General features: G+C 42.6%; 1 protein-coding gene across 1 annotated transcript in view; it reads right to left on the bottom strand.

Moving 5' to 3' along the window:
* Positions 1–18,541, bottom strand: part of Fancd2 (FA complementation group D2) — a 72,118-nt gene that overhangs the window by 26,089 nt on the left and 27,488 nt on the right. The window contains exons 16-29 of the mRNA XM_036181795.1: positions 16,933–17,067; positions 15,281–15,412; positions 14,246–14,356; positions 11,385–11,494; positions 9,662–9,722; positions 8,900–9,019; positions 8,107–8,180; positions 7,681–7,824; positions 6,885–6,985; positions 5,793–5,908; positions 4,013–4,121; positions 2,572–2,682; positions 1,965–2,074; positions 181–324 (exon numbers count right to left, since the gene is read on the bottom strand). Coding sequence (XP_036037688.1) covers positions 181–324; positions 1,965–2,074; positions 2,572–2,682; positions 4,013–4,121; positions 5,793–5,908; positions 6,885–6,985; positions 7,681–7,824; positions 8,107–8,180; positions 8,900–9,019; positions 9,662–9,722; positions 11,385–11,494; positions 14,246–14,356; positions 15,281–15,412; positions 16,933–17,067 — 1,578 coding nt within the window. The remainder of the gene's footprint in view (positions 1–180; positions 325–1,964; positions 2,075–2,571; positions 2,683–4,012; positions 4,122–5,792; positions 5,909–6,884; positions 6,986–7,680; positions 7,825–8,106; positions 8,181–8,899; positions 9,020–9,661; positions 9,723–11,384; positions 11,495–14,245; positions 14,357–15,280; positions 15,413–16,932; positions 17,068–18,541) is intronic.

Below are 18,541 nucleotides of genomic sequence, written 5' to 3'. Positions count from 1 at the left end.
TAGCTGTCCTGGAATTCACTATGTATAGACCAGGCTGGCCTTGTATCTGCCTGCCTCTGCCTCCCGAGTGCTGGGGTTGAAGTCATGTGCCATGACACCTGGGACAACTACTTTAAATATCTGTGTTCTTGAAATACGAACTCAAAAGGCTAAGTTCTGGGATCCTGGATTGTCACTTACTTCAGTGTGCATTTCAGTGTCTAAGATGAACTTGGTCACAAGTCCAGAATGTAGAATAGAGAAGACCTCAATGTCCAGCTCTCGGAAAAAAGCACGGTAATTCTGCAGCGACACAAATGTCTTTCCTTCCTTCCCCGTGGACTCCTGGGGGAAAGGGTGGAGCAAACAAAGTACTAAAGTCTCAGACATCAACCTAATTGAAAAATACTTTAATCTAATTTTTTTTAATTGTGTGGGTAGGTGCGTGGGAATATACATGTGAGTGCAGAGACTCTGGAAACCACTCAAGCTGGAGAGACTGGTGGTTGGGAGTTACGAAACATGGGTGCTAGAAACTGTCTGAAAGAGCAGTAGGTACTTTTAACCATTGAGTGAGCGTCTCCCCATCCACCCAAATTTAATTTTAACTAACATACTAAAGTACAATACACATTCATGTTTGATAAAGTTATAATTTCCCTATGTCATCATAGTCCTGTCCCCAAATTCTAACTATCCCCAAGCCATGGCACTTGATAGAATAGAGCAATAGAAGCCAACATCTTGGGTTGTTTCTACTTAAGTATGAACTACTAGGTAAATCAAAGTGGGATGGTACAGAAGGCCACTGAGCTTGAAGGCTAGGATGATCTGGTTTCAAACCTTAGCTCAAGTGTATGTCTTTTGTGGCTTAAAAACTTTTATGACATTTTATTTATCCTCTGTGTTTGTTTGCATGCCACGCACATGTGGAGGTCAAAGAACAATTTGTGGGAATTGGTTCTCTCCTTCCACCACGTGAGTTCTGGGGATTGAATTTAGGTCATCAGGTGTGACAACAAGTGCCTTTACCATTTGAGCCATCTTGTTTTGTTTTTTTGAGACAAGGTCTTCTATGTAGCTCAGATGGCCTCAAATGTATGATCATTTCCTGCTACAGCATCCCAAATGCTGAGATTATAGGCATATACCACCACATTCAGACCACTAAGTTTATGGTCTGGGGTAAAATTGAGAAAGGCCCAAAGAAGAATATATAAAAGAGTATCATGCTAGACACAGGAGTACGTGACTACAATCCCAACACACAGGACACTAAGGCAGAAGGATCACGCATTTGAGATCAGCCTGGGCTACCTAGTGAGACCCTGTCTGAAAAACCCAAGGCTCAGGGCAGTGTATTATAAGACATAATGTGATAACTACTATAAATCAGAGTTCAAAGTACCACAGGGGAGCAAAACACGGGTGTGAAATACGCAAAAGTAGGACTGCTCTACTTGGACTTCTGTGGCTATGAGAAAACACTCTCACCAAAAGTAACTTGTGAGGAAAGGGCTTATTTGGCTTACCCTTCCAGGTCACACTCTACCACTGAGAAAAATCAGGGCAGGAACCGAAGCAGAAACCATGGAGGAGCAATGCTTGCCGGCTTGCTCTCTAGCTTGCTTCCGTTCATGCTCAGCTAGCTTTCTTAAACAAACTAGGCCTACCTGCCTAAGGATGGTGCCACCCATAGTGGACTAGGCCCTTCCACATCAATCATCAATCCAGACAATCTCTCAGAGACACTGCCGCAAGCCAATCTGATCTGAGCAACCTGTCACCTGGGAATGCCTCTTCCAAGGGACTGTACATGGTTTCTAGTGGGACACAACAACCAAGAATTTAGAGAACAGTACAAACTCTGCTAGTTGATGGTCATTCATTTGCCTCTCTCCCTATTTCTTCCCCACAAAACATACAGAGTAAAGCCAGCCTTATTCCCACTGAGCAGCCCCAAACCTCTGTCACATATCCCATACCTTATCTACTTGGCTTCTACCAGATGGTACCATGTCATATTCCGAAGTATCTTCTGTTAGAAGTGTTTCAGTGGAGGATGCTTTGCTACCAGCTTTTTGTTTCTTCCCCCCTATATTGCAAAAAGAGAAAAATGACTCAAGTAATCAGCAAGTGCGTTTTGCCAAATAGAACTCTCCAAGAAGGAAGAAATTTTATGATCAAGCTATACAACATTACACACCTTCCAATGAAAGGTTTGATGGCATGTATTTTCTAATTACCGTATAAGCACCGCTCATCAACCAACGGTGCCATTGGCACGCTGATGTTTTTTTAACTTTCTCCTTTTTTAAAAAAGATTTATTTATTATTTATTTATTATTATTATGTATATGATGTTCTGTCTGTATATATGCCTGCACACCAGAAGAGGGCACTAGTTCTCATTACAGATGGATGTGGGCCACCATGTGGTGGCTGGGAATTGAACTTAGGACCTTTGGAAGAGTAGCCAATGCGCTTAACCTCTGAGCCATCTCTCCAGCCTCTGTTCTTTTTAAATACTAATGTCACGATACATATAAGCCAATGTGGCTCAGATAGGGACAAAGATAGGAATATACTCACCCATCTTTCCTTTGTTTCTGTTTTTTGTTGAAATAGCAGAACTGCTCCAAGGTATCCTATCTAAAGTATCCAAGTCAACGTTTGCGAAAGGTGGAACATAGTCTGGGATGACTGAAACAGAGCATTAGTAATGAATACCAACTGCAGGGATCCAATAACCGAACACCTAGAAACAGGCTTCCAAACTCACCACTGCAGCAGTGCATGCCAGTCATCTGATGTGGTTTGAGCACAGTGAAATGGAGTTTAGAAGAATATTATATTACAGTAACTGATTATGATCAATACAAAACCATTTTTAAAAAGAACATGAAATAGCCAACCAAACAAAAAGAAACTAAAAGTAAATCACTTAGAAGTCCAAAGATATTAACATTTGATGACATAACTTTGTTTTACATACCATTGTTTAAGATGAGGGCCTGAAGAAGACCTATTCTCCCTAGAGAATTAAGCTGGCATTTTTTCATTTTGTTTCTGTGCCTGTCTGGCTCTTTTTTTTTTTCTCCCTGAGACAGACGGTTTCTCTGTGTAGCTCTGGCTGTCCTGGAACTTGCTCTGTAGACCAAGCTGGACTCAAACTCACAGAGATCCACCTGCCTCTGCCTCTCCAGTGCTGGGATTAAAGGCATGCGCCACCACTGCCTATCTGTCTCTCTAAGATAGGGTCTCACTATGTAGCCCTGGATGATATTGAACTCATAGAGATCTGCCTGTGTCTGCCTCCAGAGTGCTGAGATTAAAATTGTGTGACATTACACTCAGCCCTAAGCTGGCACTAAAAAATTTTGTTATTAATGTGTTTGAGTATTTTGCCTATGTGTATATCTGTGCTCCACATGCATGCCTGGTACCCACAAGGGCCAGAAGATGATGCTGAATCCTGTGGAAATGGAGTTATAGACAGCTCTGAGCTGCCTTGTGGGTACTTCAAATCAAACTCTTGTAGAAGAACAGTCACAGCTCTTAACTGCTGAGCCATCTCTCAGCTAGTGCTAGAAGCTAGCATTTTCAATCAACCAGTTAACTTAAGAGTCAGAAGCAATGAAAAGATATTCATCTTTACTGCTGGTTTGTGACTATATTTAATAAAGGTTACCTGACTGTGGAGGCAGAAACAGGTAGATTTCTATGAGCTAGAGGCCTGCCAGGTCTACAATTCAAGTTCTAGGATAGCCAGGGCTACATAGAGACACCCTGTCTCAAAAAAACAAATGAATGGCCAGGCGGTGGTGGCACATGCCTTTAATCTCAGCACTTGGGAGGTAGAGGCAGGTAGATCTCTGTGAGTTTGAGGCCAGCCTGGTCTACAAATTGAATTCCAGGACAGCTAGAAATGTTATACAGAGAAACTCTGTCTCAAAAAACAAAAAAAAAAAAAACAAAAAACAAATATATAAGGTATGCTGATAACTGAGGCTTAGGGCAAAGCCCTTCTTACCTGCCAAGTACCTCTCTAGGATTTCCTGAAGTTCCACTAGGTCCTTCAGCCGACTAAGAACTTTGCCCTTCATCTCAGGGGATGTTTGTTGGCAGAAGGCATTCACAACCTGCAAGGCACAAATTCTATTCATACGTGGACATTAACCTCATTTGCTTTACTTTGCTGGGGATGAAATGTTCTTTTACTACACTAAATTTTTTTTTTTAATATAAAGCATATGAGCCTGATATGGTGGCTTATATCTACAATCCCAATAGTTGGGATGCTGAGGCAGGAGCATCACCATGAATGTGAAGCCAGACTAGTTTACACAGAGAGATGCAGACCCGAATCTGTCTCAATCAAAAAAACATACAAGGAAGCAGATATATCTATATCTATATATGAAATAGCATACCATAAAATGTGCTAATCTGCAAGAAAATGAGAAAGTCTCACAGACCAGACTAGTTTTAAACTCAGTATGTGCCTGAGGATGACTTTCAACTACTGATCCTCCTGCTACAACTTCCCAAGTGTGGGAGCTAGAGGCAGGGATGTGTCACCACACATTGTTATGTGGTGCTGGGGACAGAAGCTAGGGCTTCATGTATTAGTGTATAACAGACAATTCACAGCTGTCTATATATTCTAGCAGTCTCCATAAAAGAAAAGATACAGATGGATAAAATTGTAATGAGCCCATGTAAATGAAACTGCAAGAAATAATAACAAAGTATGCAAGAAGTCTAAGACGTGCCTTTGTTAATAGAAAAAGGAGAGCGTTTCTTCCTGAAGCACTTGTTTAGAAACTATTTAAAAGTTCATCTAAATTCAGAAAGACAAAGTTTAGGAGGAAAAGCTGAATTAATAAAGAAAAAAATTATTTTAAAAAGGTTTTTAAATTTTTATTTGCACGTGTGTCTGTCTATTTTAATGTGCACATGCATATAGGCAACCTTGAAGACCAGAAGAGCCTGGAGCTGGAGCTGCCCTCAGCTGAGCCTCCCAATGCAGGCACAAGGAATCAAACTCTGGTCCTCCAGAAGAGCAGCAGAGCCATCTCAGCTGCTGAGCTCTCACTCCAGTCCCACAGAATTTAAAGGATAAAATGACAATAAAATCTTACTTCCTACAATCCCATTTGGAAATTATGACTCAGTGATGGGGAAAAAGCTAACGTAGATTGTAATACAGCAGTGTTCTCCCTGGGCCAAAATGCAAGAAACCTGATTTTAACCCTACTTCTATGTACTACTTGTTATGCAGTCAGGTAGACTATCAGACAGCATGTACTTCAGTAAATCAAGTCTTATTCTATTTACTTCCTATGTCCCTTAGGTGGGGCCAGTAACCTTTCTAAGCTTTTCTGCCTTTGCCCATAAAGCAGGAGCTGTTGCACAGATGTGAAGTACAATATAACCAAAAGGCACAGGCAGCAATGAAACACCGCCATTACCAACGTCCACAAACACCCTCTGAAAAGGAACCCGAGTCCAGAGAGGGAACAGAGGCCCGGGCAATAGGAACAGGACTTCCCAGCACAGAGGCTCATGCTAAGGAGAAGTGGGAGCACAGGCAGTCTGGAAAGCCGGCTGCACGGTGAGCACTCCGTGCACTCTGACTGGGGACCACAGGAAGTGCAGATGATCAGCAGGGGTGGGAAATGCCTGCCAGAGAAGCACAGGCGTTGGTGCTGCAGGGAGACTTTTAGGGAGTTTGTAAGAGCCAGGGAAAGAGTTTTCTTTTGGGAGGGACTGCAGCTAGTAAAGTGAAACGTTCCAGTAATTCCGCTCACCTCTCGGAACCAGTTGAAAGTAAGGAATGTGAGTGAACACTTGAGTGACCGCTCCTCAGCAGACATGGACTCCAGTTTCCCTCCAGGTTCCAGGTCGGGGAGGAACAGCGGACAGTCTGAGAAAGGACAAATGCCCACCTTCCTTTAGCTCAAGGAAGAAGAACATGGGTCCTGCCCCCACAGCTACCTACTCGCCCCTTAAGCTCCTATTTGAGGGCCAAGCTTTGTTTTGTCTCAAAAAAATCCTTCCACGTTAGTGTCAAAACCGGGCAGTGGTGGCGCACGCCTTTTATCCCAGCACTCGGGAGGCAGAGGCAGGTGGGTCTCTGTGAGTTTGAGGCCAGCCTGGTCTCCAAAGCGAGTTCCAGAAAAGGCGCAAAGCTACACAGAGAAACCCTGTCTCGAAAAACCAAAAAAAAAAAAGAAAAAAAAAAAAAGAATACCTTTACCCTATCTTGGCATCTACGGAGGCCTGCTGGAAACAGCACTTCTGAAAAGTAAATATGTCTGGAAGGCTATGGGGTGGGCCATTTTTGCTGGCTATAACTGAGGTCTCTGGATGACAGAGAGCATACAGCTCTCCTTAAGACTTAAGGTGTTTATGCCCGAGATGAAACAGAATTCTACTGTGTGCTTCTGTATACAAAGCAAAAAACCAAAACAGTGACTCCTAGAGGTAAGTCAAACAAAACCAGAGAGATCTAGGGAAAGGAAACTTGGGCCCATGGAAACAGTGTCATGGTTCATGACAAATTCCTAAGCAGTCTTCCTGTAAAGGCCAATGGTCACAAACTGTGATGATGCTCTACCCCTCCCAGATTTAAACCAATGAAAAGTAAACAATACAAGTGGGAGACCAAAGGAAAAAAAGAGAGAAAAAAAAGAAAAAAAGAAAAAAGAAAAAGTTTACCATACAGCATTCAGCAACAATTACAAAGAGTGGCTGGTTCCATGTAAGCTCTTTTGACTGAAATTCCATTATTATTGCAATTCTCATCTATGAAGTTAGAAAATTCTCACCTATACAAGTAGGCCCTTGCCTACTTTTACCAAAAGACCACAAAGAAAGGATCTGAGAACTGCACCCCATACCTAAGAGGCCATCAATCTCATCCAAGTTTCCATTATGTTGTCTTGCCACACAAAGTCTCAGCAGCCGGAAATGGGAAGCCAGGCACAAAGGAGACATCGATCTAGGAAGGAAACATCCACCCAACTTAGTCCACAGTCATGTTAATCCAAATCTACAGGGGCCATTTTTATAATTAAAGTTAAACAGCAAGCACTCAATGAATGCTCAGGAAACAGTGAACTAAAGTGCAAGAAGGCAAAAGGTATGGGTGGTGGGAATGAGGCAGAGGTAGGAAGTGGGAGGCAGAGGCAGCAAAGAATGTGAATGGGAAGGAAGAAAAAGACAGGGAACAGCCAACAGCCTAGTGTAGTGTGTGCGGACTGTCAGGCGCGACACAAACCTCAGGGACCAAGAAAAAAAGAATCTGACCGAGTCCCTCTAATAACTCCAGCATTACCTTTCTTAGAACAAACACTCTAGTTCAAGGACTCCACACAGTGGATAAAAGAACTATGAAATGGGGCTGCTGAGATGGTGTAGCCTACAAGAGTGCCTACTGCTCTTGCAGAGAACCCAGGCTCAGTTCCCAAAACCTACATGGTGGCTCACAACCACCTATCACTCTAGCTCTGGGGGAGCCGACATATTCTTCTAACCTCCACAGGCTCCTACATGAATGTGGTGCAGATACACGCACTTAGGCACACACACATTAAATAAATAAATTCATCCATTCATTAATATTAGGAGACTTTTTTAAAACGATAGGATTCCCCATGAACATTCAAAATACCAACAGAATGGAAAAGCACTAACTTTTGGCTTGATTCTTGTGAAGTCACCTGACTTCCATCTTCTGCAAATTCCCGAAGGAAGAGTGGAAGGAGGTTGATGACAATACCATCCTGAGTGCTGTATTCCTCCAGTCCATAGAGAGCTTTCACAGGAAATGGAAAGTCACTGCGAAGAGAACCCAAAATCTCATGCCCCAACTGGGAGGAGAACAAGGCTATGGAGGAGTCGCTGGAACAAACCAACTTCAAGCAGAGACAACTATGGGAAGAAGCTATAAACAGAGAGGACAAGTGGGGACCTTTTTAGCAGCTCCACAGCTGGGGTCAGGGTGTTAGGGCTGGGGCGGTTAAGTTATAGCGGCAAAAGTAGTGTGAAGTTTGCATTAGCCACTGAACCGATACAACTTCCTCACCACGAGAGCCAACCCAGGAGGTAAACAGCACTTACCCTTCTGGAACAGCACAGAAGTCCACCACAAAGGCATCTTGGAAATCATTAAAGATGGTCTGCCCAACCCAGTCCTTGGGTGCAAACAAGAACGGTGCAGTGAGGGTACATTTGCTATTATAACCCTAGATAAACTGCCACTAACCTTTCTACACCTCAGGCTCCTGGTTTCTAAAAAGGAAATTGTAACAGACCTCCAGTAGTGTAAAGGAGATAACGTACAAAAAGTGCTTCCCCCAGTGCCTGCACAGAGTAGGGCTGTCAAACAAATGGTGCCAATCACCAACCTGCTTGTCATTTTACAGTTACCATCATCATTACGTGGAGGAGGCTCAGGAGAGCCCGGGGGTGGGAGGAGTGAACACCCTCCCAGCTAGAAAGCAAGAGCTCACACTGCAACAGCAAGACTTAATGTACCACAAATAAGTTCTGATGCTTTGCTGCTTTAAGAAAAGACACGTGGGGGCTGAACGGTTAGGAGCACTGACTGCTCTTCCAAGGACTCGGGTTCAGTTCCCAGCACCCACATGGCAGCTCACAACTGTCTGTAACTCCAGTTCCAGGGGACCTGAAATCCACGGAAAAACACTAATGCACATAAAATAAAAAAGAGAAGACACTTGGAATGTTCACCCGAGTCATTCCAAAACTGGGGATAAAGATGCAGGACTGCAGCTAGTTCAAGGGCAGCCTGGTCTTTATAAAAGTTCTAGTTAACCAGGGCTACACAGTGAGACCTTGTCTCAAGAACTAGCTCTCACCAGTCACCCCCAAAACAAGACACAGTTCTTACCAAGGTTTTTGGAGCCAACTTTCTTTCTTGGATCAGGTTGGCAAATTCATCATAATAAAGAGAAGAGGCCCAAGGAGAATGCTCAGTGCAAGAATGAACCAGTTGTAGCAAAGAAGTCACCTGCGGTTGGTGGAGAGAAAGCGCTGTGACTCTTGGGCTGCCGACCCTTCCTAAATTTGTCTCTGCACTCCATAGTAAGTTCTCTCCGATCTCACTGCCAAAACTCAGTGAGGCACTCCTGAGCCTCTTCTGTAGGCTGTCTCTTTCCAAGCATACTTCATGTCCAAAGCCAAAACCAAGCTGGAGTGACAGACTGAGGTATGGACAGTAAGTATGGAAGGAGAGAGACAAGTAAGATGAAGAACACTGGATGTGTCCTAGAATGAGAAGGTGAGCATGGTATCCCATGCCTATAATCCTAGCAATTAGGAGGCAGAGACAGGAGGAACCCAGCAAGTTCAAGACCAGCCTACTCTACACAGTTAATTCCAGCCCTAGGGCTACATAACAAGACCTTATCTTTAAAAATAAATAGTTACTTGAAGACATTTTTGAAAGGAAATATACAAAATACTCCAGCCACAGATGTAGCTCAGTGGTAGTGTTTGCCTAGTATATGCAGGGCCCCGTGTTCCACCCAGCATTGTAAGAGAAAAGAAAGCCCACACTACTTCTGGTAAAACAGCAGTGACAAGCAGCAAGCTCCAAGAACTGGTAAAGAAACAAACAAACAAAAAATCTGACTACGTTGTAGAAACTTACCTGTGTACACTCTTCACTGCTCAGGTCAGCTCTCCTCTGGGTTGGATTAGTTGGCACACTTCTAGAAACAAGTAATTTTAACTTCCTTTTTGTAATATTTATAATAATTGGCAGTAAGTTTAAGAGTCCTGTGCTCTTTCAGACAAGAATAGACACAAAATTTCATGAAGGCATGAAGAACTATTTATTTTCTTCATACAAAATGCAAGTTACAGTGAAAACGAGCACCCCCCTACCTTTTGAGACAGGGTCACACTAGGTGGCCAGGCTTATGTCAAACTCCTGTAAGTGATCACTCTGCCCCAGCACCTGGAATTCTGAGGATTTTGTCATTAAGTAAGACCAACTTCTATGTATTTTTAAGGGCACACTAAATTAGTAATGATAAGAGGATTTTTTTTTTTTTTTTTTTTTTGAGATGGTAACCTGACCATGTTGCCTAAGCCAGCTTTGAACTCCTGGCATCAAGTGAGCCTCATTCCATGTGCCCAGCTAAATAAAACATTTCTTCAGTATGTAGAATGCTCTGGGCATTGTCCAAACTACTGAATACTCTTATTAGCTCTACAAAGTAAATACAATTAGCATTTCACGGTCGTGAAACTACACAGGTAGAAGCAGAATAAGTCACCCAAGGTCATTCAGCTAATAACGGAGCCAGGACTAGACTCCAGACAAGCAGTGTGCATCAGTGAATCCTGTTAACCAGCCTGCAGCAGCCTCTACAGACTGCTCTTCTTCCCTTTTTCTAGCTATTATGCTGATTCTAAGGACATTTCCTGAGCTCTTAGGAATTCCTGACAAATCATTTCCAGGAAGCATGAACTGAACTTGAACTGTACTATCAGTTTAAAGTGGCATACCAGGAAGCCCAGCTGGTACTTTTTAGATGCTATAACTGAAGCATCTAAGAGCAAGTAAGGAGGGAATCCACAAAGTAATTGTATTTGTACCAAACGTGAAGCTCCAGACAGGATTAATACAGCAATAGAGAGCCTAAGTCAGAAGCAGATTCTAAACAATGAATTTCAGGACCAAGTTTAGCCTCTGTGGAAAGATTTCCAGCACTGTACCTCTAGGCAACACTATAATTAATAACTATGGTGTAACTCTATAAAAACTGTACATGATATACATAGTCAAGATTAGAATGGGCTAGGCAGTGGTGAGCCACACTTTCAACCCTAGTACTCAGGAGGCTGAGGCAGGTGGATCTCTGTGAGTTCAAGGCCAGCCTGGCCTACAAAGCGAGCTCCAGGACAGCCAGAGCTGTTACACAGAGAAACCCTGTCTCAAAAAACAAAACCAAAAAAAAAAAAAAAAAAAAAAAACCCAAAAAGGAGGAAGAGAATGGGTTGCAGAAATGGGCTAGCAGTTAAGAATGTGTGGGTTGCTCTTGCAGAGGACCTGAGTTCAATTCCCAGCACCCACATCAGTCAGCTACCATCTGCCTGTAACTCCAGCTCCACAAGGATCTGACACCTTTAGTCTCCATAGGTACCTGCACTCATGTGCTTATACCAGCCTACAAAAACATAATCAAAAACAACAAAAATAAATCCTAAGAAAGATTAGAAGAGAACATGGAAAAGAAGCAAGACATGTTTACTTCTTCTCACACAGAGAATGTCTCGATTAAGATAATGGCTGCATACTATAACGTGCTTGTAAGGCACGCCCTTGGCTAACTGATGTTGAGGCACAGAAAGCAGACTGTGAGTACCTGTCTTCTGCCATGATGCCGGCCATGGTGACTGCACCAATGATCCCGATGAGCTTGTACTTGAACACAGTGCTAGAGAGCTGTTTCCGTGTCACCAGGTGCATTTCGTCCTGCAATGTGTTCAGGACAGAGAGAGAAGAGGCTGGAGTGACAACAGAACATGCCACCACCGGAGCTAAATTCCATCCTCTGAGTCTTAGGCAGAAGGTGGAGAACTGTTTTAAAGTTCAGAGAGCAAGCTCCTAGAGCAAGGCACACATCCCACAACAGCTGTTAGTACCACCATGGCAGCTGCTCTAGGACATGAGAATCATATGTGGATTTGTGTGTGTGGGGGGGTGCACCTCATGTGCAGGGTAGGAGTATAGAAATCAGAGGACAATTTTTAGGAGTGGGTATATGGTCAAACTTAGGTTGTTGTCACACTTGGCAGTAAGTTATGTTACCCACTAAGCAATCTTGGTGGACCACAATAAACCATTTGGAAATAAATTTAATCAGGGAAGCAAAATATTTACATGTTAAAATCTATAAGACAGCCGGGCGTTGGTGGCGCATGCCTTTAATCCCAGCACTCGGGAGGCAGAGGCAGTCGGATCTCTGTGAGTTCGAGGCCAGCCTGGTCTACAGAGCGAGATCCAGGAAAGGCGCAAAGCTACACAGAGAAACCCTGTCTCGAAAAAGCTAAAAAAAAAAAAAAAAAAATCTATAAGACACTGCTGGGTATGGGGCATAATTCTATAAACAGAACTTGAGTTTGAAGCCAGCCTTGGCTACATACAGAAAAATATTGCTAAAAGAAATGAATGGACTAAATAATGAAAAGATGTCCCATGTTCTTGGATTAGATAATTTGATACACACCGTCAACTGTGTATCAAACTGTCTCTGTCAAGGTACCCTCTGATTGGCTTAATAAAGAGCTGAACATCCAATAGCTAGGCAGGAGAGGATAGTGCGGGACTTCTAGGCAGAGATAGGAACTCTGGGAAGAAGAGAGGTGGGATTTCACCAGCAAGACATGGAGGAAGTCAGACACATAGTATGGAGGAGAGGTAACGTAAATTAACATAAACGGCCTAATTTAAGTCCTAAGAGCTAGTTGGGAACAAGCCTAAGCTAAGGCCAAGCAGTCATAATTAATAAGAAGTCTCTGTGTCATTATCTGGGAGCTGCCAGTCCAAAGAAAGTTCAACTACAGATGGCAACGTTGTTCAGGGATTTAATGCAATCCCTATCAAAATTGTAGCAACATTTTTTTTTTCAGGAATAGGAAATGTCAGACTTTCAAAGTAAGAATGTAAAATGGTGTAGCTGCTCTGAAAAATTTTGGTGGCTCCTCAAATTGTTAAATAGAATCACCAAATAACTCAGCAATACTATCTCTAAGTACACACTCTGTAGCTAAAACTTAGGCACAAATAAGGACCAGCACACAAATGCTCATCACAGCATTGTTCAAACAGCTGAAGGTAAAAACAACTTGTGTTCATCCGTGGATAAATAAAAGAACAAAAGTGAGATATATAGAAATTGGACTGTTCATGTTCAATAAGAATAAAAGTCTATACATCCTGGAACACTGAGAACAGACAGACATATACTAGATGATTCTACATATGTCAGTACCTAGAAAAGGAAAACAGACTGGAGATTACCAACCCAGGAGAGTGGAGAGGCAAGGGATTATTGCCACATTGAGTACCTTTCTGCTCAGAATAATAAAGCAATTCTGAAAATGGACAGTGGTTATATTTGCACAATGTGAATATTCTCAATGCCACTGATATATTTAAAAATAATGAAAATGGCTGCACAGTGGTGACACACGCCTTTAATCCCAGCACTCAGGAGGCAGAGGCAGGTGGGTCTCTGGAGTTCGTGGCCAGCCTGGACTACAGAGTGAGTTCTGGGACAGCCATCCAGGGTTACCCAGAGAAACCCTGTCTCAAAAAAACCACAAAAAAAAACAAACAAAAACAAAAAAATAAAACAAAGAAAATGGAAATATTAAATTTTGTATATATTTACCACAGCTCAGAACCAGAATAATGAGATAACTGTGTTACTGATAAGAAACACAACATCAGAAGGGAAAGCAGAATGGAGGACCCTACTGAAAGCTTGTAACTACTGACACTGGTGGCCGCAGGAGGCAGGCCAGATGCCTAGAGCAGCAAGGAGTTATTGTTCACCGCACACCTCTCTACACACTATGGATTCTTTACATGTGTGTTATCACCTAGCCAAACAAATTTTAAATTAAAACAAGGTGCAGGTTGTCCAAGGCCACAACCCAGTATGAATTAGTGCCACAAGGTGGCACCACAGCTACAAGAGGTGTGAGTTATGATCCCACCCAGGAAGCGTTGTTCCTGTTTCACTCCCTGTTAGCTCTCTTCAGTAATCAGTGACCACAAGGAAGGCAAGCCTAGGTGAAGCTTAGCTTAGACACCGAGACTCCACAATACAGAACCTGAAAGACATCTCACAGCGAGCGGCTGATTACGGGCTCGGACCCAGCTCTATCCCAACAGTCTAAGATTTCTTCGCTGTTCTAGGCTGACTCAAACTCGTGGGAATCCACCTGCTTCTGTCGGTCCGAGTGCTGGGATTAAAGACATGAACCACCATGCCTGGCTGTTGGTTTGTTTTTGTTTTTATCTTGTTTTTTATTGGACAGGGTCTCTTTAGGAACTGACCTAATTTCGAGACAGGGTCTACTTCGTGCTGTGGCTGTCCTAGAACTCGGTGTGTAGAGCAGGAGCTGTTTCTACTACTCCACAGGCTGGAGTGACTCAGTATGGCAAATTCCAAATAAAGAGGTTTAAAACATTCTTTCTCAGAACACGGCCTCTTACCTGGATATGGTTGCTGGTTCCAGGCTGCTGGCTAAATGCTAGTGTGCTGAGAATACAGAAGATTTTTCGTATTTGCTGAAGGGACATATTCTCCAAATAATCTAAAATTCCCTACGAGGGGGAAAAATGCCCAAAATGAGTTTATCAGCTAATATTCTCTCTTCTTTTTTAAACTTTTAAAAATGTAATTTATTCCTTTTATGAGTATTTTGCCTGCATGCATGTAATGCACTACATGCATTGTTGGTGCCCAAGGAAGTTAGAGAAGGGCATCGGATTCCCTGGAACTAGAGTTATAGATCGTTGTGACCCAATATGTAGGTGCTGGGAATCCAACCCAGAGCCTCTGCTTTTAACTGCTGAGCCATCTCTCCAGGCCCACTCTCCAACCCCCATTTTAAACAGAACAATTAGCTAACTATTCCACTCCTGGTATCTTTCCAGGATTCCAAGTCAACACATGACCAAGATATCTGCACATCAATGTTTACTGCAACACATACACAGTAGCTAAGTTTTATAAATAACCTAGGTGTCCATCAGCAGTGAGAAATGTGGTGTACATATAATGGATATTTTTCAGCCATAAAAAAGAATGAAGTTTTGTTGTTTGCAGGAAAATAGATACACATGGAAGTGATCATTATATTAAATGGATTAAGTCAGTGTCAGACAAATACTGCAAGTTTCTCTCAGTGGTGATCGTATTTGTACAGATGATTTGCTTGTACTTCTTACACTCTTAGCATCAAAGGCAAAGACCAGCCTTCCTACCACAGCACTTAAACACGGTTTGGCACGTAAGTATAGAGAAGTGTTTCTGAATAAATTAATACACAAATATGATGCATCTTTACACCTATATGCATGCATTTATAACTTACCTGTTATCCACCTTTCTAGACATCCCTCCCACATTTACAGTGCTCAGTATCTAAAGCATACGAAACAAGTTTTCGATAACTAACAGGGAGCAGTAACTCTGAGATAAATGAAACACAAAAATGATTCAGTATTTGGCAGTACAGACAATACCTTAATAAAAACAGCATTCAGCCTCATAGCAGAGGGGTTTAGTACAATCAGCTCAAGAAGGACATCCAATGCTGTATCGACTTCAGCCTCATTCCCACTGCAAATGTGGGTTACTAGGGCACCAACCACTTCCTACACAGGGAGGTCGACAGGACAGTGTGAAATAAAATAGGTCATGGCCATTCTAAAGGGTTCATGCCTAATGCCTTTCTTTAAAAAAAATTTTTTAACTATTTAATTTTTATTTTTTTTTGTCTTTTTTTTCCAGAGCTGAAGACCGAACCCAGGGCCTTGCGCTCAAGCGCTCTACCACTGAGCTAAATCCCCAACCCTTAATTTATTTTTTATTAAGAAGCTTTTTATTCATTACACATAGCAACCATAGACCCCTTCCTCATGCCTCCTCTTGCTCTCCCACAGCCTTCCCCCACAGCCCACCCCCATTCCCTTCTTCTGAAAAGGTAAGGTCTCCACGGGGAGTCAGCCAAGCCCTGCACATTTAGCTGAGGCATGTCTAAGCCCCTCCCACTGCATCAAGGCTGTGCAAGGTGTCCCACCATAGGCAATGGGCTCCAAAAAGCCAGTTCATGCACTATTTATTTTTATTTCATGTGTATTGGTGTTTTGCCTGCAAGTATATCTGTATAAGGGTGTTGGATCCCCTAGAGCTGGAGCTACAGACAGTTATGAGCTGCATTGTGGGTGCTAGGAATCGAACCCAGGTCCTCTGGAAGAGCAGCTGGTACTCTTACCCACTGAGCCATCTCTCTAGCTCCCACCTGAGGCCTTTCTGACTTCTACCTTACTATTTTTATCTAATTGCCATGAGCATTGGCTTCAGGAGACCTATAATCACACCAGCATGACTGACTACACTACCATCCTGGCTCCCTGGACCTTCCTCCCTATTCCATGCTAGCCTCCAACTTGTAAATCTCCTGTCTCTCAAGTATGAGATCACAGGAGGAACAATCAGTCTTGACCTACTTTTGGTAACATGTCAGTGGGTAACATAACACCCTGATTTTGCTCCTTGGTGTAGTAGCAATAATCTTTATCTATGAGTTAAACTGGACTTCGTATGTGCTGAAATTTCTTGAAAAGACTGTACTTAAGGAGCTGAAGTTTCTTACAGATTTTATGACTAGAGTACAAGTCAGGCTGGCATAATTTCAGGAAAATACGGCCTCCTTGGGTGCAAAAACCCACATACATGCATATAATAAAAAAATAAAATAAAATAAAACCTAAGTCAAGTTGTTTGACGTACTACATATGAGTGAGACCTTAATGATTTTACACCAAATTTAATCTCTCACAGTTAGATCCTCCAAGCCAATCTTATCATTCAGGACAGAGACTAGAACTGAATATTTTCTTTGCTTATGAAACAAGGTTCTGCTCTATAGCCTGGTCTGTAGCCTTAAACTTTTGGTTATCCTCCTTCCTGTTTCCTGCGAACTGATTACAGGTGTGCATCACTGTGGCTGGCTTAGAACTGAGTTTTCTAAGCTGCTGGTCAAAGTTACTTCCCCCTCAATGTCATCTAATTACTCAAAATATACCTCAAACCACATCCAATTTATCTGAAATTACACCTCTCCATACTCTTGCTTCGCTTCTCCCTTACCCAAATAAATGTTTCAGCATACCTGCTGGCAGTAAGCATCGAAAAACTTAAAAGCACATTTGTACAGGAGACTGCCAAACAAAATTATCCTCTGGTCCTGAGAGTGAAGCAAAGTCTGAGCCAGTAAAAGAATGGATGGGCAAATATCCTTAAGAACCTGGAAGGGGAAGGAAGACAAGCCCGGGGAAACAGTGTCACAGAGCCAATGTGCTAACATCCACTACTGTCACCAAAGGCCTTGTTTGGACCCTCAGGTCATCATCTCCTGACACACAGCACTCCTGTTCTCAACCTCTGCCTTCTGTCTGTAGTGCTCAGCACTGACCGATCTGGAACATGCTGGACATACTGCACTTTAGCTTAAATAACAATGAAGCTTTCCCATGGTGGGTACTGCAGACGCCGCAAATGATGTAGTCACGAGATGGACTTGAATTCTGACCTTCTGCTTTCCACATTCCAAACGCTAGTCCGAGTCCCCACATACAGCAACTTTAAGGAAACTTAATTACACCCCAAATAATCCTTCACCATTCTGATTTTTCTCTCACAATCAGATTCCATAAATGGGTAACAACTGACCTTAAAATTCAAAAAAATTAAATGATAAGCTTAATATCCAGTTCTATTTGTTCAGTTTAGAACTACAAACCAGACTGAAGAGATTGCAGTGTCTTCACTCACTCACTGCCTCCTGGTACCTGCTCTATTCCCGTTATGGGTTAAGCTCAGTTTGTAACATTCAATGCCACCCAAATTGAGTTCTGCTAGATGAGTGTGTGCATGTTCATGTAAGTGCAGGTCCAAATGTGTGCAGGTAATCATTCATGCCAGTGTGCGTGGAGGGCAGAGGGCAGCCTCAGGAGTTGTTTTCAGGAGCCATCCATCTTGGTTTTTGTTTTGTTTGAGACAGGGCCCCTCACTTGGATCCAGGGCTCAACAAATGCTATATTGACTGACCAGTGAGTCCCAGGGACCTGCCTATTTCCACCTCTCTAAAACTGTGATTACAAATGTGGGTGGCCATGCTCAGCTTTTTTTGTAGGTGCTGGGGACAGAATTCAGATCTTCATGATTGTATGGCAAACACTTTGCCAATTCAATCACCTCCCAGGCTCCCAAACTAAGTTCTTTGAATAACTGTTATAGGAAGAAAAGTGACTAAGTCCTACCAACAATGCAATACGTATAGATCTTAAGGGACCAAAAGTAAATAATGTTAGCATTTCCATCTTCTTCACCGATACTGTGATCAAAAAAAAGTCAAACCAAGTAACAAATAGAACACACAGGTGCAGAAATGTACCGTGGAGGCAGAAGCAGGTAGTTCTCTACGAGTAAGGGCCAGCCCTGTCTACACATCAAGTTTCAAGCCAAGACTACATAGTGAGACACTCTCAAAAAAACAATCAAAACACATTAAAAAATTACTTTGAGGCCAGGCAGGTAGCTCAGCAGTTAAGAGTACTTGCTATTCTTCCAGCAAGTTTGGTTTCCAGCGCCCATTTCACAATCACCTGTAATTCTAGTTCCAGAGGACTTAATGCCCTCTTCTGGCCTCCAAGAGCATAGACAAGAATTAAAATAAATCGTTTTTTTTTTAAACTCCAAAAGAATAAGAAGTTTGAGTC

Source organism: Onychomys torridus, chromosome 3 (genome assembly GCF_903995425.1).
Source record: "Onychomys torridus chromosome 3, mOncTor1.1, whole genome shotgun sequence".
Classification (NCBI taxonomy): domain Eukaryota; kingdom Metazoa; phylum Chordata; class Mammalia; order Rodentia; family Cricetidae; genus Onychomys; species Onychomys torridus.
Note: the sequence above shows the minus strand (reverse complement) of the source record. Positions and strands in the feature narration are given on the sequence as shown.